This window comes from Emydura macquarii, unplaced genomic scaffold, assembly GCF_026122565.2.
Source record: "Emydura macquarii macquarii isolate MOO-44397 ecotype Brisbane River unplaced genomic scaffold, CSIRO-AGI_Emac_v2 contig_71, whole genome shotgun sequence".
In the NCBI taxonomy this organism is placed as follows: domain Eukaryota; kingdom Metazoa; phylum Chordata; order Testudines; family Chelidae; genus Emydura; species Emydura macquarii.
In genome coordinates this window covers 7,066,299-7,089,236 of record NW_027130208.1, presented here as the reverse complement: position 1 = coordinate 7,089,236, position 22,938 = coordinate 7,066,299, and the positions used below count along the sequence as shown (strand labels likewise).

The 22,938-nt window shown below is 39.2% G+C and overlaps 1 protein-coding gene across 1 annotated transcript in view; it reads left to right on the top strand.

Annotated features, from left to right (window-relative positions):
- Nucleotides 1–456: 456 nt before the first annotated feature.
- The window catches only part of SUCLG2 (succinate-CoA ligase GDP-forming subunit beta), a 197,690-nt gene continuing 175,208 nt past the window's right edge, over nt 457–22,938 (top strand). The window contains exon 1 of the mRNA XM_067542134.1: nt 457–577. Coding sequence (XP_067398235.1) covers nt 482–577 — 96 coding nt within the window. The 5' untranslated portion in view covers nt 457–481. The remainder of the gene's footprint in view (nt 578–22,938) is intronic.

Sequence of the window (22,938 nt, the reverse complement as noted above, 5' to 3'; positions counted from 1 at the left end):
GTCACTCCTCCCCCTGACACCCCACCTCCCGCTCCCTCCCCACACAACCCCTCCCCCATAGTGACAGCCCCACAGCCCTCTCCTTCTGTACATCCCCTCCCCCCCACAGAGACACCCCCAACTCCCCCCAAACCCCCTCCCCCACATAGACACCCCCAATTCCCCCACAACCCCTCCCCCCCAGAGACACCCCCAACTCCCCCACAACCCCTCCCCCCACAGAGACACCCCCAACTCCCCCACAACCCCTCCCCCCACAGAGACACTCCCAACTCCCCCACAACCCCTCCCCCCACAGACACCCCCAAATCCCCCCACAATCCCTCCCCCCCCACACAGAGACTCCCCCGACTCCCCCCATAACGACACCCCCTAACTCCTCGCTTCCCCACACTACCCGCGCCCCGGGCGGGGGCGGGGATGCCGGCGGCTCCTCCCCCGGCGCGGCGCGGCTGCCGGTGACCCCAGTGGCCCGGCTAAGATGGCGTCTCCCATGGCAGCTCAGGCCGGGGCAGCGCTGCGGGAGCTGGGGCCGGCCCTGGCCCGCCGCTCCGCCCTGCTGAGGGGCAGCTTGCCGGTGAGTGCGCCCGCCCCGGCCTCCCTGCGACGGCTGGGAGCGGGGCGACCGTCCCCTCTCTCGGGGTGTCAAGGGGGGGCCCTCCGCCCTTCTCCTTGTGGGGCAGGTCAGCGCCTCCCCCCCCCACTTCCTGCCTCCCTTCTCCTTGGGGGGGCGGTTCAGTCCCCCCCCCCGTCTCCTCTCTCCGGGGGAGGGTGGATCAGCGGGGACCCCCCACCCCGGCACCGCCTCCCCTATCACCGGGGGCGGGCAGAAATCCGTGCCGGGGCAGCTCTGCCGGGCTGCGACTTCCCGCTTTCGGGCAGCGCCCCACAAGTCCTTTCCGCCGGGCTTCTCCAAGCCCGCCCTGCTGCTGCTGCTGCTGCTGTCAGAGGCAGCCCTGAGTGCCGCACACTGCCCTCCTGAGGGGCCGAGCGGGTCTATTTCGGAGGGTAGCCGGTGGTTAGGGTCCCCCCCCAGGCCGCTTTACAACAAACGGGGGGTGTGCAGGATTGGTCAAAACTGGGGAAAAAACAGGTACCTCCACTGAGCACAGACGTGTCTTCCTGTTTTGTGTTTGGCTCTTGGCTTACTTAGCATGTCAGGAGTCTCACTTGGTGAGAAGGGTGTTACCTTCTTCAACGCACAGCATTTTACCTGCAGAAAGAACACAAAAGTCTGGATTCTGAGCCTGTGTCCTTCTGCCCAGGGGCAGCAAGTTATGAGATCACCTCCTAAGGCCTAGTTTACACTCCAAAGTTAGGTCCAATGGAACAACGGTGCTCATGGCTAAGTCTACACTGATTTGTCACCATCAGATCAATTTCTCTGGATTGACTGACCAGTCAGTGAAGATCCGCGCAGTCGATCCAGAAATCAACATATTAAGACCACCTCCACAAGTAGCATAGTGCTGCGTCGACGGGAACGCGGTTCCCATCGGCGCAGTGAAGTGAAGACGGCGCGCAGAAGAAAACCATAGAAGTCGATTGGAGTTGTGCAATTTTTTGCGTAGCTTGCGTATCTCCGGTCGACTGCCGCCGAATCTGCGAGGTAAGTATGGACAGGACCTAGGTCGTCAAAATAATTCTGTCGACCTATCAGCCACCTCTCATGGCACATCTCAGGAAGGGAGGTTATCTCCGTTGATGGAAAAACCGCTTTGGTCACTGTAGGAAGTGTACTTTGGCAATAGAGCATCATAACCATAATGCTGACATAGCTTAAATCAGAAAATGGAGAGCAGTCTGCCTAGTTTTATAGTGACTGCCTTTGATCTCTACTAAGTTTCGCTTCTGCTCTACGTGGAAGGCTTAAATGACCTTTTCCAAAGTGTGAAGTGCATAGTTAGCTTGTTCTTGATGGGTAATTTACGTAAAAATCTGGTAAACTGAAAATAATTCCTTTTTTTTCAGAGCTTGTTTAATTACAAAAGGCCAGCTGACCAATGTCCTTATCCATTTTTTTTTTTGGTGCTAATTATTGAGATCAAAATTAACATTTGTGTAATTTTAACCAGGATGTGAATATTATGGTTTAAATCAAATTAAAAGCTACCTTCTGATGGTTTCTAGAGTAGCCTTTTTGATTTGGTAAATTATTTGATCTTCAAGTATTCCCTCCTAAGCACCCACTCCTTGTGTTCTTAATGCAAATTTAAACAGTATTATGGCTGCTTATTATCTTGTTAATAGCTATTTGACAATGGTGCAGAATGTAAAGAAGTTGTATTTTAATTAAATCTACTATTAACTGTTTTAGCAGTGGAAGAACTCAGCGTAATATATTATTTAAACAATACCATGGAAAAGGCATTATATTTCTAGAGATGTTATCATGCCTTGGTGCTGGGATAAAATGGGAAGCCTAGTTTTACTCTTGGTGCTCTGTTATAAGAGTACAATTCCTGTGTAGGCTTCTGTGGCAGTTGCACCTGTGTAACTAAGGAAATGATTGTGTCTGTGATGTCAAGGTCAAGCTAGTTTACCTGAGAAGGTCAATAATTGCCCGACGTTGTATTTTTGCAAGTCTTAATGGCATTATGAAACAATTAATGGACCTTCTCCTGTAGCCTTTGAATTAGGCAAAACTTCCACCTAAATTAATGGGATTTTGGTGTTTACCAGGACTGCAGGATCAGGCGCAAGATGTAATAATCATGAGGATGAAATTAGACACGTGCATTGTAGAAACTTATGGAGTCACTGGCAGCCAACCATTTACTTTTCCTTTTTATCAGATCAGCATCTGCACAGTTATTTGCTTTGGTCCATGCTTCTGAGTATAAGTATTTTCCCAGCAGCAATGCCCTCTAGAGCTAAGAAAGCATGTTTCTAGTCATGTCCTGCTCTGCAGGTGTTACTGCTGTGTTCGTTCTTGGTAATACAGTATTACGTGAGTTTTATTTCAGATAGAGTGTGTTGTTGATCCTGAACATCATTTACTGGAAAATAAATAGTATCTTTGTGTCTGCCTGGATCATCTGTGACCAGAGGCAGATTACGTAATGTTCACTCCTAGTTCAGATTTAAATCTACAATTACTTGTACCCAACTATGTCCACTTTTCTTTTATATAATGAAGTTACATGGGAAATAACCATGGATGTAGTATTTGACAATTAGATTGAACTGATTTCGGAGGACACTCTTTTATCCCACTGTAAGTACTATCAGTCTTATATCTTAGCCCCAAGAGCATGCCTGGTGCCGAAGATGTGGTCCTGGCACAAGGTGCTTACAGTGTATGATCCTGATTCTGCAATACGAACTGTACAGACAGATGCCTGCACCTGTCTGAAGTGCTCTTGACTTCAGTATGGCTTAGTGGGGGTGCAGAAGTCTGTCCAGGTGGATCAGTTTGCACAATAAGGCCCTAAGATCCAGATCCGTAAAGATATTTAAACTCCTAACATCCATTAATTTCAATGGAAGTTAGAAGCACAAATACCTTTGAGGATCTGGGCCTTTATACCCAACTCTGTAAACACTTCCAGCAGGTGATAGTGCTCAGTTCTTCAAGTAGTCCACTCAAGTTAATAGAATTATTCACAGTAGTAAGCAATAGATCCAATAGCGTTTGCAAGAATGGGGCCAAAATAGGATATAATGCAATGTAGATTGACACTTCTCTGGTTGACCAATGGAAGTTAGAGCATTGCAGTTTATTTTCGCTAATGGATATGAATTAGGTGTGTTAACGTTACTCGTCTTAATGCAAGAAGTGAGTATAATATTCATTAAAATGTATAAGATAGGAGATGAATCTTTTGAAGCAAATACACATCAGATATTTGATCAGGTATTTCGGTATCAATACATTTATTGATGAAGCCAGTAGTTTGACAATAAGTGGACTTATCTTATTTAACTTCTAATAACATACGTGATACAAGACTTTCTGTGTTGTTTTAGCCATTGTTAACCTATAGGATACAGATTCTGGGTTTGAGTGGGGACTTGCTTTATTCTGGCTTTAATCAGGAGTAACTCCACTAAAATCTATGGTGCAAAACTGGCATAAGACAGATAAGAACTGGCGTTTCAGTGGTTTGTATGTCCTTATGACTCTATGTATTCTGAATTTTCTTTGTAGTCCTTAGTATAATCTTTTGTTGAATTAAATATATTTATTTGGTGCAGTTGCATTCAAAGTGAATAGCTTTTGTGAAGTGGAAGGCTCTGTGTGGTCTGTGACACTAGGTTCAATTTTAACCAAAATGATTTTTTTGGAGCTAGGTTATTAAACAAGGTTATTGTATTTGTGCTTTAAATTAATTTTTATTTATTTCTTGTTGATACCTGTCAAAATTTAAGAACATACTACTTGAAAATGTAAAACCGTGTTGATACAATATTTGAATTAATCAAATCTGCAGTTACTAATTTCAGACGATGACTTCCATAAAAATCCAATTTCTTCACCCCACAATATTATATAATGCCAAACCCTGCCTAAATCATCTCCTAATCTCTAACCTCTTCAGCCAATGAGCCCTCAACTTTCCTGAAAGCTTGCAAGAAAAGGTGGGCTTTCCAGTGTCCATAATAATAAATTCGGTCAGACACAGAGGGAAATACATTTCAGAGCAAACGAACCCTTATGGAGAATGCACAGGCAGAGGTTCTCTCTTGTTTCTATCATTTGTTGATTAAATTCCTATAAAATATTAGAATGATAAAATGGGCTTCCATGGTTTTTTACATGAATGCTAATATTGAAATATTTGATTGGTCAAGATATAGCTGCTTATAATAAGAGTGTGTAACTAGAATTGTAAGCTCTTTGAGGCAGAGGTGTATATTCTTTGCCTTCAGATGTGTATATTCAGTGTCTTGCACAATGGGGCTTCAATATTGATCAGGGCCTCTTCGTATTACTGTAATAGGAATAAAAATAGTGATTATAAAGGCATTTAGTGCATTCCTTCCATGATTGCTGCAGGTTAGTGTCTAATTCATTAATAAAAATGTTCTATAGGCCCCAGTCCTTCAACCTCTTGTGCATGTGTTAACTTTACTACTGTGAGTAGTTCCATTGATTTTGATGGCATGACACGTAATAAAGTTAAATGTATGCTAAAGTGTTTGCAGGATTGGGGCCTTTATTTGTACACTTTGTATATAGAAGCAAGGACTGTGTAGGCCCTTCTTGGTGTCTGAGGTAGTATTTTCTATTGTCATACTACCCCTGAGTGAGTATATTTGTACTGGAAATTAGCCTGCTCCCCTGTAATCTTGGTGATGTATTGCAGAAATGCTTTTGTCTAGAATTAGAATAGGTGGTGTATGCTATGCAACAATCATGGATCTTTTTGTGGGTGGTACTGCCTTTGAAATTGTCAGGAACAAACAGATATAAAACTTTGTTTTAAAGGAGCAATACATAGTATTTAGCTTTGTCTTTTGTCATAGTTCCTGGTTTCAGAAATGATATTGCATAGTTTTTCCAATAAAAGGAAAGTACACGACATTTCTTATAATTTAACTTTCTGTTGGCTGTTACATTTTTATAGGTGTTAGCGTAAATTTCATAGCGTGATTCCTAACTTTCTTTATTTTATAATCTTAATAAATTGTGCAATGTTACAATCTCTGTAAGCATGAATCTTATCAAGTCCTTCAGGAAAAAATAGGTGGATCAGTTGTCCACACCATGCCTGGACAAGAGAATGCAGGCCCACTCTTCCTGGAGCAATATTTATAAAGAGCTCTGAAAAACACTCTAGAGATCACTCTGTAACAAAATTCAGTGGGACCCACTGCACTACTAGCCTACAAGATTGAGGTCTCCTCTTTTCTTGAGTGTGAGTTTGGTCCTGTGGGAGTATAGAGTGTTTTCAAAATAGTTTCTGAAACAGTAAACTAAATTTCAGCAATAAATATAAACAAGGGATAATTGAGATTGGATTATTACGAAGTGCCCAAGGCAATTTTTCAGCCTTCTAGGGCAAAGGCTATGCTATATGGCATATATGTCTATATTCAGGCTCAGCCAACATGGAGAGTCCCCTTCCATGGTATAATCTTGTCAAGTCTTCGGGAAGGACTCCCTTTTTCATGCCTCATTGAAAATGTCAAATGATGATTTGGTGACAGGTGTCACCTGTAAAAACTGGTCAATTGCCTTGACAAAATTAGCAAGTTTTTAAAGCTGACCACTGAAAATCTATATAAAGACTTCCATCATTTCTGCAAATGGAGAAAACTTCTAACCAGCATAGTAGTAGTTGAAGAAGGTAGTGATCCAAATAAAATTAATGCTCCATCATTCCACAAATGATCTATTGAAAATGAATTATAGTCCAAAACCAGAATTCTCATACTTTTCCTCTTGGGTCTTTGGCTTCATGTACATTCTTTAAACCTTTCTTGGAGATTCAGACAATACTCCAGTTTGACTCTTTGTGGGTGACAAATTTGCCCTTCAGCTTCAGTTGTATTATGTCCAGAGGGCCTTGAATCCTACAGACATGAGAAGTCTGCTGATTTTCATGAATTTCCTTGCAAAAAACCCAAACATTTCACCCATTCCACCTGTGCTTATTTACAAATATGTGACAGTTCCATTGGACATTATGATAAATCTTGGTGTGGGGAAGCTCTATACCAGGGGTCCCCAAACTTTCAGCTGTGAGAGCTACACCACTCAGTCTTGCTCTTATGGTGGGCTAGAGTGGCTGGGGCCATATCACGTGGGAGAGTGGCGAGGGGAAGGGGCGGGGCCAGGAGGGGGAAGTGGGCCGGTCAAAATGTGTCAGTGTGCTGGTTGCGGCCCTCGGGCTGTAGTTTTGGGGACCTCTGTCCTATACTCTAACAGAGTGCTTATTTTTGCCCTGATCAGATAATGTACCCTTGGGAAATCTAACCTTAGGCTCTGATCTTGCACGTAATTCCATGCAGATGGACCCTGGTGCCTTTAAGACAATAGGTCTCTGTGTTGGTGCAGGTGTCCCGGCCTTATTTAGGGGCAGAAAAACTTTGCCATGCATCTAATTTCTCTTCTGCTTTTATTGAGCACTTTTCAGACTGTCTATAGGTACCCAGAATACAGCATGTGAAAGTGAGAGACAAGACCAAGTGGACAGACCACTGGAGTGGGAGCTAAGAGGGGCTCTGGGTACTCACTCTAACTGTGGCATGATGAGGATAAGGATACATCCTCCCTACCTCAGTTTCCAGCCAGTTCACCTAAACAAATGTCAACTCACATGGGCATAGTTTGGATTCATTAGCAGTTTGTAAAGCCTAGTATAAGAGTAACCATTAGTACTAATCTACTTTCTAATGTACTACTTACAGTTGTGGGTAGAAACAGTCCAGGGTGAATCAGTGTTCATTTGTTAGAACAAGTTGGTCCCCTTTGAAAGAGTTCTTGTATATGTTTCAGGCACTTTGCTCTGATCACCATGTATTTCCCTTCCTCTGGTACTATAACATATTTAGTAATATTCTGCCACAACTTTGCAAAACATTGGGTCAACAGAAAATCCTGTTTAACCTTTATTCGGTCCTGTTGTCTCCAAATGACCTGCAAAACAGATGTTGTGAAGAATGTTTCCGAGTTTGAGCCTGTGTTCTTAATAACCACAGTCTCCTTATATTCATTTCTCTTCCACTCTGGGTTAGGCTGGGATAGCTGTTCCCTATACATTTTCTTTATACACTTCTCCTTTCCTTTTTAGAGGGTCGACTGTCAACGTGAACTGTCTATTCCTTTTGTTTTTTTAGGGATGTAATTTTGTTAAATCTAGCTCATTGTTTAGTACAGTTTTGTGGTTACTTCACCAAACTTCAGCTGAGTGTCTGACCACGCCTTCAGTTAAGTATCTGAGTGCATTGTTCCCTCAGGCAAACCAATCTCTTTCTTTGTAGCTTCAAGCATATACTTCCCAGCTTTGAGTATATACCCTAGGAACTGCTTCAGCAAATCCACTTTTTTAATATGCTCTGCTGAAGAAGCAAGCTTCTAGCCATCTGCTGAACCAGTTTATCCGTACTGTCATCTTTTTTTATACTATGTTCTTTAATAAAAATTGGGGCTTAGAAATCTTGATATAAGCATGACTGGCTATGACAGTAACTTAGAGACTGGTAATTATGAACTGATCCATAATTAATAGTTATTCAATTAAAAATCAGATCAATAGTTTAGACACGGAGTTATGGGGTGAAATTAAGCAGAGAAAATCTTTTAACTGAATATTGGGAAGTGTTCTCTAACAGTGGCGTTTACTAGACGGTTGAATGGAAGTGTTGGTACTCCAATTGCTCGAGTCATTTAAAAAAGGAGATTGGACAAAGCACTGAACATATAGTGTAAGCAGAAATCCTTCCTTGGTATAATGATGTACATGATGACCTGAAGCCTTTTCTGTCTAATTTCTCATTTATCCTGCTGATAATGACATAGTGTTGATTGTGTAAGGGACAAATCAGAAAAGTTACAGATGGTAAATATAACATTTTTCTACATATACACTTTTTTTGTAAGAAAAGATTTATTTTACTTTGTTAGTCCCATTTGTATGCTGATTCAGAGAACAAAAGATGTTCAATAAATATAGCTTGTGAACATCTCCTTTATCCATAGGTGGATTTATCAGTTTGCTATTTTGTCGGTTTTCACTCTCTGCTTGATCATAGACTTCTTAAACAGCAACTCCATCTTCAACATATTGAATTAGATTTTGTTTCTTTTCGCTTGTCTGTTGATGACCTGACAACATATAAGTCGCTGTCTGCAGAAATCATAATGTTATAGTTAGACACGACCTCAGTGTTGAGTGGATGCAAGTGAACTTTTTCTTTAAGCAACTCTTTTAATGTATGCAAAGTTCCCTTTTTAATATCTTGGGATACTAGATCATATTATTATGTCTATCATATGATTTTGTGACAAATTCTTCTAGAAGTATAAAGCCCCTTATTGTAAGTCAGCATTCAAAATTATGCCCGATCTGTGTGTATGCAGTGTCAAATGGTTGCTTTGAAAGTCATATATTTATTTGTGTATATTGCATGAAACACTGTGTCTCTTTGTTTTACTTGATTTGAGTACTGCTGGTTTATTGATTGGCACTGAAAAACACAGTAATTTAAACATTTGCCTTTCTTCTCTGTATCCTGCATAATTAATGGTTCAGGTTTTAGTCTTCTACTTTTCAGAATAAAAAGTTAGGATTCTTGCTGTTTACCAGTGAAGGACCAAAGGTTACGTACGAGTTCTTATCAGCTAAATGAGGTTGTACAAGCTGCATTGTAAATGTTGCAACTTTCCTGTGTGCTTTCTTGCTCTGCAGAAAATGAATGTGACTTTTTATATGGTGCCCATACAATTTAAGTTAATAAAGCTGAGATTCATCTTACAGATGGTGTAGTAGATGGAATACTGACCTTCAGGATTCAGTGGACCTTTAATGATGTTTTGTCCAAAACTGAATTAGGTTTTTGTGATTAAACTGTATGTGGAAGAGTTTCATTTGTCTGAAAATGGATAAATACTTTGAGAGTATCAGTAACAACAATTTGTAAAAAAATCCTTTGATATGTTGTGTATTCAGAATACTTTAGGAACAATAACTTGGGAATAACAACTGGGAAAGATGAGAAATGGGAAGGTATTACAAGAACAGATAAACTCAGGAATATAGGAAATGAGCATTAGTCTCTCAATTGACAACTTTTGTCACTGAAAAAAGAGAATTGTTCTTACTGTATTTACTTTACCTATGGTATCTAACTCTTGTCTACTTGATTTTTTTGTGAGATGTCAGAGACTTGGATAAAATCTGGCAGAGAAGTAGGGGTAAGGGAGGTTTTTGAGCATATTTGTTAGCTCTCCCTGGTTGTCAAAGATTTTTGGCTAAAAAATGAAACAGGACATTAAAAACTGGGCACAAATAACCAATGGAACATGTCATTATTCTTTTAGATCTTCCTCTAAGGGATGCATAGACTAAAGAACAATTTAATTTGACATCTGCTAATACAGTGGCAGCCAGAAAGACAGTTACTGCTCAACAAAAAATAAAAAGCTCCTTATACACAATATTGGCATGAAAAAATCTGGGAAATCCTGGTAATGGAAAAATGTACAAGTGCAAAGCAGTGGTAAAAGTGCAATGAGAGTGTCTTTGGAATTGTGACCGAAATAGTCAGTTCACATTAACAAATCACTTGTTATCATTTTTAAATATCTGTAATAGTTGTAAGCATAGCTATGCAGAAAAAGACATTTGCAGTGCACAACAAGAAATTGTATTGATCTCACAAAACCCAGGAACAATGATGCATATTCTTGAGTGCTAACTAAGTGTGGGGACCTTCTCTAATCATTCACATATATATGTAGACAACCCTTATATAGACCACTCCTATAACAATGGGCAAATTGAGACAGAGGTTAAAAGACTTGCTTGGTACCACAGATGCAGTTGGGGCCAGAGCCAGGTTGAGAGTTCAGGAGTTCCTGATTCCCACTCCGGTCCTCAAACTACAGAACATGAGCTGCTTACCCCCACCCTTTATGACCGTTTTTCAGAGGTCCAATTTGAAACTGGTTTGAAGACTTTTGGCCGGTTACTGAGTGGTTCACTTACCAACAGCTGAATGTTCTCACTCTTCTGTTCATTCTGTACCCTCTCTTCTGAGAAGTCTGTGTGGTTGGCATTGGCTTTGCAGGTGACTTGTCACTTAGTGCCTGGTTAATGCCTGTCAGCTGACAGGTAGGTAGTGTTTTTAAAAGCTTTTGGAAGAACACCCTTTTGATGAAGGATTGCTCTTCCCTACTCCCTCAGCTCACTGATTAGCTTTTATTGTACAATGAAATTCCCTAGGTCTAAATGTCTCAATCATTTCAAATGGCTGAGCATATGCAGTGAATGTGCCTGCATTTCCAGGAAGCCAGAAATCAAAGATTGCTTTATTTTAAAGATGGCTTAAAAATAGACTTGTATTTTTCTGAGGTGTTTGATCAGGGATGTTGGAAATGTAGAAATCCACTTTCAGGTCAGAGTCTCTGATGATGAACAGATAACACTTCTTATAGTGTTCCAGATCCTTGCTTTGGGATTTGATGATGGCAGCAGTGTACATTTCCCTCATGTGGTTTTCTAATACCCAACATGAATAATGAAGAATTGAAAAGGAATCTGTGATGTGGGGGGGGGGGAAATGCTTGTAACATTTGGTCCTCTATTCTTGCCACACAAATATCTGTATGGCACTTATTTAGGGGCTTGCCTCAATTGAATACTCCTAGATAGGTATCAGTTTCTCCTCAGCTGCCTGACACAGAAGATCAGAAGGTTGTATTCCCTTCATGGGTATTCCATGGTGATTTACCTCATCTCAGTCTAGTCTGTGTAAACTATCTAGTCTGATACTTCACAAAACAAAGCTATGTAAACCCACCTTGGATTAGTAAAGTAAACAGTCTTGCATGTCAGCGTACACATTGGACAGTTCTCTTTATGTATTATATTTCTTTATATTTCTCTTACCTCTTTCTATTATTGTAGACATTTGCATCTTTATTGTTTAAAATGTTGTTCTGCTAACTGCTCAAAATCATAATCCACTGTGGTGACGAAGTTAGATACCATAGAAATTATTAATATGTGACTTCAAGTAATACAAAACAGGAGCAGGACAATTCTTAAAGAGTGATTCCATTTCATGCTAGTTTCCCTAGTAAATGTGAGAGAATACAGGCAAATATAGGCCAGGTTGTTTCTAAATTAAATATTTGATCTAAGTTTTCTGTAAAGTGTCAGTGACTCTTTCACAAACTTTAACAAATATATTCTCTATGTACAGCAGTATTGAAAAGTTTCATTGGTAAACTGATTACTGGAGTTAGGAATTCAGAAGCACTTCTGACCAACTCTTTGGTCTGGGTTGGGTTTCTTAACAATTCAGAAAGTTTAAATTAGGATGAAGTAAGTATACTGAAAATTCATAAGAAGCTATAGTCTGAACATCGTAAATGTTTTATCTTTTTGTAGGTGGTAAAATAGCTTTCCATTTTTTTTTCTGCTGGCTGTATTAAATATGCAAAGCATTTCTTCGGTGTCATATTTTGCATAAAAGTATAATTTTATGTTGTAGAAAAATTATGAAGTTAAACATTTTATAAGATGAGAGCAAAAATATTAAACATTGCCTCAAGATATTTAAAATAAAAGGAACATTTCTAATTTATGTGGAGAAGATATTTCATTTCACTTTTTGGGTTACTAATGCATATCACCAACAATCTTATTTCTTTGCAAAAGCAGGGAACATATTACAGTATTTTCTGCAATTGATTATACCGTTGTATATTGCAGTCTGAGTCTATTTTCAACAGATACTTCAAAGCCCTTATTTTTAGGTCCAGGAAAGCTGCCTTTCTAAAGCTTTGAAGTTTTGAATAAGCAAAATGGCCATAATTTGACTAAAATTAATTACTAATGCAAAACAGTGCTATTGATAGCTAGTCCATGGACAAACATAGAATTGAATCTGTAGCTTTCTGTTACATTTACATTTTATCCAAAATATAAACTTATTTAAAAGTCATGCAAATTGGTCCTAGAAATGTGAAGGTGCTGTCAGCCATAAACATGCTGATGCTCAATAAACATCCTTATTACTGATTTATTATGTTGAAGATTTATAGATCCTGAAGTGTGTTTAAAGACTGTAATAAAAATTTATTTTGCAAATGTTTTCTGATTTAATCACTAAGCAAGGGCTAGTCTACACTAGAATCTCTACAGTGTGCCATCCTGAGGATTTTTTGGTAGTTTTTCTGTTTGTCTAAATAAAGAGTTGGATTCTTTCCTGCATCCAAAAACTACTTGACGTGGAAAATGGAGAGCTGTGGAGGATCCAACTGTGGCTCCCTGATACAGTAGGCTGGTATGCACTGGCCCAGCCTCAGCAGCTACTCAGATTTATGCTAGTTGAGTATTGGCAGAGTGGAACCTGATTCCCATACACCAGCGTGGGAGTGGGCAGATCATGCAGATCATGTGCCAACTTTATTTCAGCTGAAAGCTCATCCCCGCTCCCAGTGGAGGAATTATCAACCAGCTGGTAACAAACTGGATCAGAAATGGGAACCTGACCTGGTTTCTCTCAAAGATAACCCAGAGGTAAGGTGTGGCTCAAGCCCGACTCTGTGAAATAACATTCATAGTTTTATTACTGACTGTAATAAAAGACTGAGTTCTAGGATATAACTATAAAATACCTCTGTATATATGTGGGTGGGGGTGGACTTACTGACAGTTTCTGTATGAGTATTACATGAGATTTGAAGTAGATGAATTAACAACATGCATTAGAAGTACTTTTTTACCCTGACAGGTAAATCCAAAGGCTAAGTTTTAAAATGCGATTTAAAGGCATTACCAAAAAAGAACAGCATATTTTTGTTGTGGTGTAACCCAAATGAATTCTGTAATCTAGGAACATAACACCAAACTGAATTATTGCCAAGAATGCAAAGGTCAGACTTGGGAACAATCAGACTGATTATAAAAGACCACGCAGGAGCACAAGGCAAAATTAGTTCTGGGGACAATAGCAGGACAGAGAGGGACGATGAAAAATGGTTCCGAAACCTGGAAGTTAAAGTGTTTCTTGTAGTAGATAACTGGCAAAGATCAGTTAAAAGTGATGTTAAGTGTGGTGTTTATATTTTTGTATAACTAAGGATAGTTATACCTTCTCCTTGCTGCCAGGAGCTTCATTTCCTTTAGCTATTTTCAAAGTTTAAATAATTTTCTGACCCTTCCAATGGCAGCAGCTTGGAATATACAAGTTATAACGAAATGTTTCTGAAACATTTTGGAAAATTGGGGAGTTGTACTGTTTGTGTTGCTATGGCTCAGGGTTAGAAAAATGCTCTCTCAAGTGGCAAAAACTGTCCCCTTCTGAAAATCCTAAATTCCCTTTTAAAAAAAAACTAACAACTTTATGGTTGTGAAGATAACCTTCAAAATGTGAAATAGAATGTAGGCCAGTTCAGTGCTGTCTCGTAGAGCCGCCTTTGCTGCTCTGGTTGCCTATACCTATGCCAAGATGCTGCAGGCCGCTGCTGTTTCAAATCCAGTTTTACTTTGCTGCTTGGGAAAGCTTTGAGAAATGTTAAAATATGAGCTTTAGGTAACAAGAGAAAAAAAACACCAGAGAAGTTAGGGATTGGTGGAGACATCCCCCTTCCTGCAGCAAGCAAGAGGCTCTGGGTAGAGGGAGGGAACAGAGAATGCTGCTGCTTTTTCCCCTCAGCTACGAGGGGTATGTATGAGGCCTTTTGGGGAGCTTCATGTTTCTCAGACATCCAGGAATTCACAGATGATGTAGCCCTCCAATAGGACTCCTAGTATCCTCCTCTATTTCAGTAGGGGATGTAGGTTTGCCTTCCCAGTCCTACCTGGGCATTGCTCCAGGGAAGTTGCGACCCCTAACTTTCATCTCGGTCTTCGGCTAGTAGGTTTAGTGTTCTGTCTACCTGTTGTCTAGGGGGACCAGAGGTCCTGATATTAGAGGGTGTGCCTTATATAGGCAACTATTACCACCCCACGCCCATCCCGATTTTTCAGACTTGCTGTCTGGTCACCCTAAGTAAGTCCTGTATTTGTGAGGATGGATGAAAGGAGTGACTTGTGTAAATGGGGGAAGAAAGTGTGCAAGTAGACACTTGGATGTGCATGTGTTGGGGAGAGATTGATGGGATACATTTTTCAAAAGCATTGGTGGGGAGGAGAAATTATTGCAGGGAAGGAAGAAGAGTGGAAAATAGAGGAGAGGTAAAGAACACAATAAGGAGGAAGACAAATCTAGCCGAGAGAGGCAAATGAGAACTAATGGCTGGAAGCTGAAACCAGACCAAGTCAAATGAGAAATAAGGCACACTTTTGTAACAGATGATTGAAACAAACTAGCAAGGAAAATGGTGGATTCTTCATTTCATGATGTCTTCAAATCATGTCTGATGCCTTCCAGGGAGTTATGCAGTAGTCAGACATAAGTTATTTGGCTCAATTCACGGGTATCTGGGTGAAATTTAATAGCCTGTGACATACAGGAGGTCAGTCTAGATGATCTAATGATCTCTTTAGGGTTTTAACGCTGTGACTGAAAGGTAAAGAAATGGAAGGAAAGAGGAACAGAATGAAAACAATGCAGGAAAAAAATACACTTTGCTCCACTGTGGGGAAGATGAAAGGGGGAAAAAACATGGAGTGAAGCCAGGAGAGCAAAGAAGGAATCACAAAAGCAAGAGCGATATAGTAATTTACATAATTACTTAGACTATAAGGTCAGAAGGGACACTATGATCATCTAGTCTGACCTACTGCACAATGCAGGCCACTGAACTTCACCCACCCACTCCTGTAAATAGACCTGTAACCTAAGACTGAGTTACTGAAGTTCTCAAATAATTATATAAAGACTTTAAGGTACAGAGAATCCACCAGCAAGTGACCCATGCCTTATGCTGCAGAGGAAGATGGAAAAACCCCCAGGGCCTACGTCAATCTGCCCTGGGGAAAATTCCCTCCCGACCTCAAATATGGCGATCAGTTAAACTCTGAGTATGTGGACAAGACTCACCAGTCAGATACCCAGAAAGAATTCTCTGTAGTAACTCAGAACCCACCCCATCAAACATGCCATCACAGCCATGGGCATAGTTACTGCTAGTAGTCAAAGATTCGTCAATTGCCAAATTAGGCTGTCCCATTTATACCATTCCCTCCATAAACTTATCATAAACTCAGTCTTGAAACCAGCTAGGTTTCTTGCCCCCACTGCTCCCCTTGGAAGACTGTTTTACTCCTTTAAGTTGCAGGGAGCTGGGCCTTGGTGGGAGGAGGTATGAGGTCACTGGTATTTAACCCACTGGCGTGTAGGCTTAGTCTTTGGGCTAGCAGGGGTTTGGATAAAAACGTCAAGCCCTGCTATAGTAAAGGGTGTCTAGACACTTTTCTAGTCTGTATTTTGAAAAAGGGTTTATGCAACAAAAGCTTTACAATGGTACAAAATTAGCATAATGAAACAAGTTTTTGTCATGCTAGTATAAGTAAGGAACGCTTAAACACTTAGCTGCTGATGTATAGATTAGAACTAGAATGTAGTGACTTTTTTTTTTAAAATGGAAATCATCATATGATCCATTCCAACCATTTTTGGATGTATGGGAGGGAAATACAAGAGAGAGGACACTTTTTGCTCAGGGGAGAATCAAGTGTCCTTATGGGGCAGAAGGAAAGATGAGAGGAGGACTGGAGAAGTATGTCAACAGGATGCTTATAATGTGATGCAGAATGCCTTTAAGATTTCATAACGCCTACTAAGCTTAATTTGTGTTTAAATTTTGTGTACACTAATGGGAGGATAGATTTCCCGTTAAGTCAAAATGTTTCGGAGAGTTAGTGCTGAAGACAGACTAAATGGAAATGAAGATAGACTAAATGGAAACAGACAGAATAAACACTTGGGAGTGCTTTAAAATCTAGTTGTAGAAAAAGTAATGGCTGCACTTAATGCTTAAGGATGCATTTTATGTTGGTTTCTTCTTTTAGTAAGTTTGTGCACTTTTAAGTGTCATGGAAAAAACATGACTGAGAACTAAAAGAAAGTTAAAGCCTTATGTGCTTGAATAAGTAGATAAGCCAATGTTTTCCATGAATGAGTTAAGAGACTATAGTTTTATAAGTTTTCCTTTAATAGTCAGCTTTTTGCTGGTAGGTGGGCTTCTAGGCATCTGAGTATTGTTGGTCTCCACACTTTTTTTGTTTTGATCAAAGTTAGGTTAGTGTTTGTGAAATCATCCAGAGTGAAAGCCCTGTTTATCCGCAGAATTGGTGCAGCATAAGCTGTTGCAGTAAAGTGTCTTCGTATTGCCCCTCAACTTGTTCCTTTTTCTTACTTGCAGGGACCACCTGTAGGACTGAGACTGTAGGGAATCTCCATGGTCATTCAGTTCTTCTACTGTACTCAGTGTTTTGAACTTTATCTATTAGAGTCTCTGGTGGTTTTTGGTGCCTTTATTATTATAATTATTATTTTAAACTGCCAGCCATGGCCTTTGTGAAAGTCACACGAACTTGCAATATTGGACATTCTCCTGTACAGCTCATGCTTCCACTAACAAGGAGGCTTGGGGTCAGTCACCCCTCTCCATCACAGAGCCAACTTAATTCATGTTTTTATTTTGGTATCAACAACCAACTCTAATATTAATTTAATTGTCACTTTCCAGTTTCATTCCGTCCATTCAGACTAGCAGCAATTGCTGTCGTTTATTGTTGGTCTCCTTGTGCACCATTTTATTTCTTCTCTGCTGAATATACCTCTTTGCCCCTTCTTTTCTTGTGACTGAGTGAAAATGTTCACATCTGATGCTGTGAATGCAAGTGTGGCCTTGTTGCTGTTTGTGGGCTCCTAGTTTTTTGTGTTTTGTTGTCTTTTTAAAAAGTAGTAGTCAGTATGGCTAATTTGGCCATATTTTTGCCAATAGTAATTGTACAGATATATATTGGATATTAGTTTAAATACTTGTTGGTTTTATAACATTACAGAAGTCAAAATCAGTATTTGCTTTTATATTATACTGAAATTAGAAGGAAAGAATGTTATTTCCCACTTAAAGAAAGTGTCTTTGAATACATGATAAAAATTTAATTGAGAGAATAATATAGATATTGCTTCTAGTCATTTTTTCCCCCACATATGAAAAACCAATTACTGCATCCTTCTGACCTTAGGAGCTGTTTAAATCAGTCAGATTCTGAAGAGATTAAAACAGAGAAACCACACACACAGCCCAAGAGGAATTGTAAGTTGAAAGTTTAATACCTGCTTTTGTTTTTAGGGCCGTGTAACATTGCCGTACATTTAAAGCTTGCCAATCTTTTACTGGACTATTTATTTTTTAGTTAACATTCCTTTAGGTAGGTTAGAATTTAATAGTAGCATGCACCAAATTTGAAAATATTCAGACACAATAGATGGCTAAGTGAGAAGCAAGAGTGGCCATTTTCTTTAGTGTGTGAATGCAACTCTTTTATGATCTTTTTGCTCCCATTTTGACTTCAGTGGTGCAGGTCCAGTCTGTAGATCTTGATTTTCGGAATCTAGCCTCCAGCTGTGGATATAAATACTTATGAGCACTGAGGTTTGCATGCAAAGTGATATATTCACAGGTAACAGAATTTTTATACTCTCAAACCATCCTGTGTGTGCACAAGTGTTAGTCTCTTTCTACTTCATGTGCAGGTTTTCATGTGGATGTATATATGTATGTGCAAAATGGTGCATGCACACCTGGAGACTGGGCTGTGATTGCACTGGATATCAGATCCTTAATATATTTTTAAAAAAATTAACTGGATATATTTTAACTTTATTTATATAGTTTAACTGTTTAAAACCAATATAATAATATTTTATAACATTTATGGTCAACACAGCTGCCTTTCCATTGTTCATATGTAGGCAGTGATGAATTAGTGATGCAGCAGCCTTGCTTTAATAATCATTTTAAAAAAAATGATGTGGCTCTATTGATAATCAGTGGCTGCCTACTTCTCATGAGGTAGCTAAAGTCAACTGGCCACTATTAGCTATTTAGCTATGACATGGGGTTTTTAGGCCTTGGGTTATGTCCTTGCTTTATTAGATTGTGCTGGAATGATCTCTTCTTTTTAAAACAGATTGGGAAAAAGAGAAGCTTCTTTTAACAAATGGGGAAAATGGAAAAGAGTGCAAAATATCTTTCCTTTTCTCACTTTTTTCAGCTAAAATAATTTCATTTTGTGGAACTGAAATGTCACTCTTTCAGGTAAGTTCTTCCCTTGATTTCTGTTGGATTGTCACTTTCCTGATGTTCCATGCTGGAATGCGCTGTGTTTCTTGACTTTCTATCTCTAGTCTGCTGAGGCTTTGGTTAAACTACCTCAAAACAGCTTGTTTGGAATGACAAGAGGAAATTGGCTTTCCATTGTGTCTCAAGTTCTGTGAAATATGATAGAGATTAAGCTCTAGTCTAGTTGGAGTGCATGAAATAATACTAAAATTAGCGACATAAACCACCTGATGTATGTGAATCTCCTTGAATTATGTTACAGTGTAGCCCTTCTGAAGTCTTGCTACTTCAAGGGATGAACTCTGGAGTGAGTTTGGATTATTGTTCTAAAGAGGAAGGACTGTTTTCCAGCTCTTAGGACAGTTGAGACACCTGAGTTGAAGTCTCTTCTCCACTACATACTTTTGTGTGTCTTGGGGCATGTCACTTAGCCTCTTTGTGCCTTTGTTCCTCATATGTAAAATGGGACAATAGCACTTTTCTACCTCGCAGAAATGTTGTGAGGGATAAATATGTTAATGAATATGAAGACCCCACGCACAGAAGTAATGGGGCCATATAACTACCTAAGATTCGTGGATCATTAAGGTCCATCAGTTCCTCACAAGCAATTTTAAAGACTCTGAAAATGATCAGCTTTGACTATTTCCATTGTGTGATTGATGTAAGTGTGGGCTAAATCCACATTTAGGCACATACATTGAGATATCCAGCTGCTTCCACTGAGGTTAGTAGGCATTTGAGAGCGCTCAGTATTCTGAAAATCCAGTCACTTAAGTTTAGGTTAAACCTGGGTTTCCAGCTTTGAAAACCTTGGTTCTGCCCTCAGATGTTGGTTGAGTGTAATTTTTTAAAACTGGTTTTTACCTATTTAAAACTGGAAATGCCAGTTATAACCTAGTTAGTTATAATTATAACCTCCGTTTTTCTGCTTTTTCTGTGTGGGGAGATTAATTTAGTTATTTGACATCTTGTTTCTAAAAGGTTAGGAACACTACAAAATTTCCAAATGAGCAGGCTGTCTACCTTTCAGAAAACAGTTTGTTTAGTGGCATATTTCAGAATCTTAATTACTTTGTAACTATCTCAACTTCAAGATGCACATAAACCTTAATAATTGTAATGACAGGTCTCACTCATTCTGAAGAGTGAGGATGCGGTTCAGCAGTATAAAACAGTAAATTGTCCTTACTGTTTGTTGATCAAAGTGTTCTAGCCCTTGAAGAATTTGCATGTGTGATTTCCCCCCCCCCCCCCTATTTTTTCCTTTTATGAGGCAAACTGCATTTGCCATTCAAGAATTTTCATGGTGTATGTTAAAATGTAAAGTGGAACCAAAAGGCTTATAATTATTAATTGGAGTCTGCTCTATGTATCTGTCATCTTCAGTTCATTTCAAAAGAAGTCCTATTCAAAAGTCCTTTAAAAAAAGTCATATAACATTGAGACTTCAATATTAAAAGTTTCTTTGCTTGAACGTATAGGAGACTTGAATGAAAAGATGACTTTATATAAATAGGATTATTCACAAAGTTATGGTTAAAATATCAATTTAAAAAAAAAAATCAGTTACTCTTGTTATATTTTCATACTTGTTTAGATCAGAAGATGGCAGCATCCGGTTCCACCAGGAGGAGATTTAGGGGTTCTTCTTAAAGGCTAAGACCACCTCTAAGATGCTGTATTCTACTTTTAAATTAAAATATAGGGCTAGATTGAGACTTTATTCATAGGGCAGAGTATGAGTTGCAGCTCCAAAAAGGATCTGTGAATCAGATGGATGAGTCCAACCTATGATCCCCCTTGAATTCCTGTATTCAGCAAGAGGATGGAGTTTACTGCACTGGCATATTGCCATATGCAGCATATTCCTTATCTCAGGCCAAGCAAGTCACGCTGGGGGTGGGTTCCAAGACTCCATCTGTTCCCTGTCCTTCTGAGTCACCTTCCAAACTACATGTTCATGGAGAGCTCCAATGAGCCTCCACATTCCCCCTGCTTCAGGACTCTTGCTTTGGATAAGCCCAGAATGGCTACACAGAAATATGTGGGAGGAAACACTGGTGCCCCCTTTTCCCCTCTGTGCAGTAGTATTGAGCTGTGCCCCAGTCAAGGCCATACTAAGGAAGGTAACGTGGTTTAAACTGGTAAACATTCAAGTTACAGATACTTAAAACAATGTTAAAGAACTACATTTGGATTCTCTTTGGGAAGGGTGAGACGTCTCAAAAATCAATGTGGTGAACATGGTTTACTTTAACCCATGTTACTTTTTGAAATGCAGAGATAAGATTTGCTGTAGAATCATACTAATTAGTTCTCCAGGCAAGAGACACAATGCAGGCCAGAACTTCATCCAGTGATTCCTGCATCGAGCCAAATCATTTTGTGGCTAAACTAGGGGATATCTTTCAGAAAGAAATCCCATGCTGATTTAACAGTTTCAGATGAGTGGTACCTTGCTGGATTCCTTGGTTCTATTGGCTAATTACCCCTTGTTAAAAATTTGCAACTTTATTTCTAGTGTGAAATATTCGCATGTTGGCTCCTACGATATCAGGAAGTAAACAGAAAATAAAAACATACATATACATAAATGTGACTTTATTTAATTAAATGTATGATAGCTTAGCTACTCTAGATAAATATTTGTCTTAAATGAGTGTTGTTGGATACAGCATCTTTTGTTTGTTTTCAGTTTTCATCCCGTATCATTCCAACTTTTCTGTTAGTTTTCTGACAGAACAGCATAAATGTCAAAAAAGATCAGAGATTGTTTTTAAATGGATTCTTTGGCCACACACCTGTGTAAGTGTACAAAATAAAGCCTACTTGTTTTAACACTGGCTTATTTGAAAGCTGACTCAGTTAGTTATCTTCCCTGATGCTCTTTTAGATATGAACTTCTACTACAATATTGTAATTACATTTATTGAACAGCTCATAGTGTAATAGAAAACTTTTCTTCTTTTATTGATGAATACATAGTCCACATTTTCATTATTTTCTTTGTGGATTTGTTTCCTTTCACATACACTTGGAACAGTAAAGATTTCTTTGTATTACAGGTCATGGCACATAAACAAATCAAATAAGTTGTGAAACAGTAGAGAGTATGATGGATAAGCACACAGATTTTTTGGTTAGATATTTTTGCTTTAGATAACATATGCTAAAGGCAGTTGCTGTTGTCTATTAAGACACACTTCCTAAAGATTCCTTCCCCCCCGTCTTTTTCTCCCCAGATGACTTGTTTCCAATATAACCCATTACAAGATCTTCCATATTTATAAACCTTGACACTATAAATATATGACAGATGATTTGCATTGATAGAGCTGCTCCACACACAATCTATAGCTATATTTGGTTCAGTGAAGTAGCATGGGGGAAAAAGATACTAGTTTGCATTCCATTTGACCAGCCTTAAAGTCAAATACTTCTAACACGGCCATCTTCACTTCATGATATTAATACTGGCTTTCTATCTTGAATAAAGAAGGGACGTTGCAAGTCATGGCATTGAGTGTCGAGTTTTTTTTTTACATTTGTATCAAACAAGCTTTGTTAAAACATATTACTATAACCCAAAACATACGAGTGTATGAGGGACCCATACCATAATCCTCACAAATGCATTTTTTTCTTTTACTGATTGAGGAAGTACAGACTATGGATTTGCCCTGAAACCTCTTGCTAGGGGGAAAGAAGTACTTCAAGTTGCTTGCTTTTCTGCTGGAGTTGTCAAAAATCTCAATACTAACAGAGGCAAGGCAAAATCCTGCGTAATATTTATATTTAAATACCAGTCTGTCTTCAAAGAACTGTACAAACATTCATTGATTAGTCAATTAAACTTGCCTTCTGTAATTCTTAACTGGGAAAAATGCTGCTTTTGTCTTAAGTTGTTTGTGAACGTGAATAGTGTATGGATATTGTGTGTAGTTGAAAAATAGCATGGAAGAATATTCTTTCATTGTCTGTTATACTTAGAATCAGGTTGTGGACCCTGGCGGTCC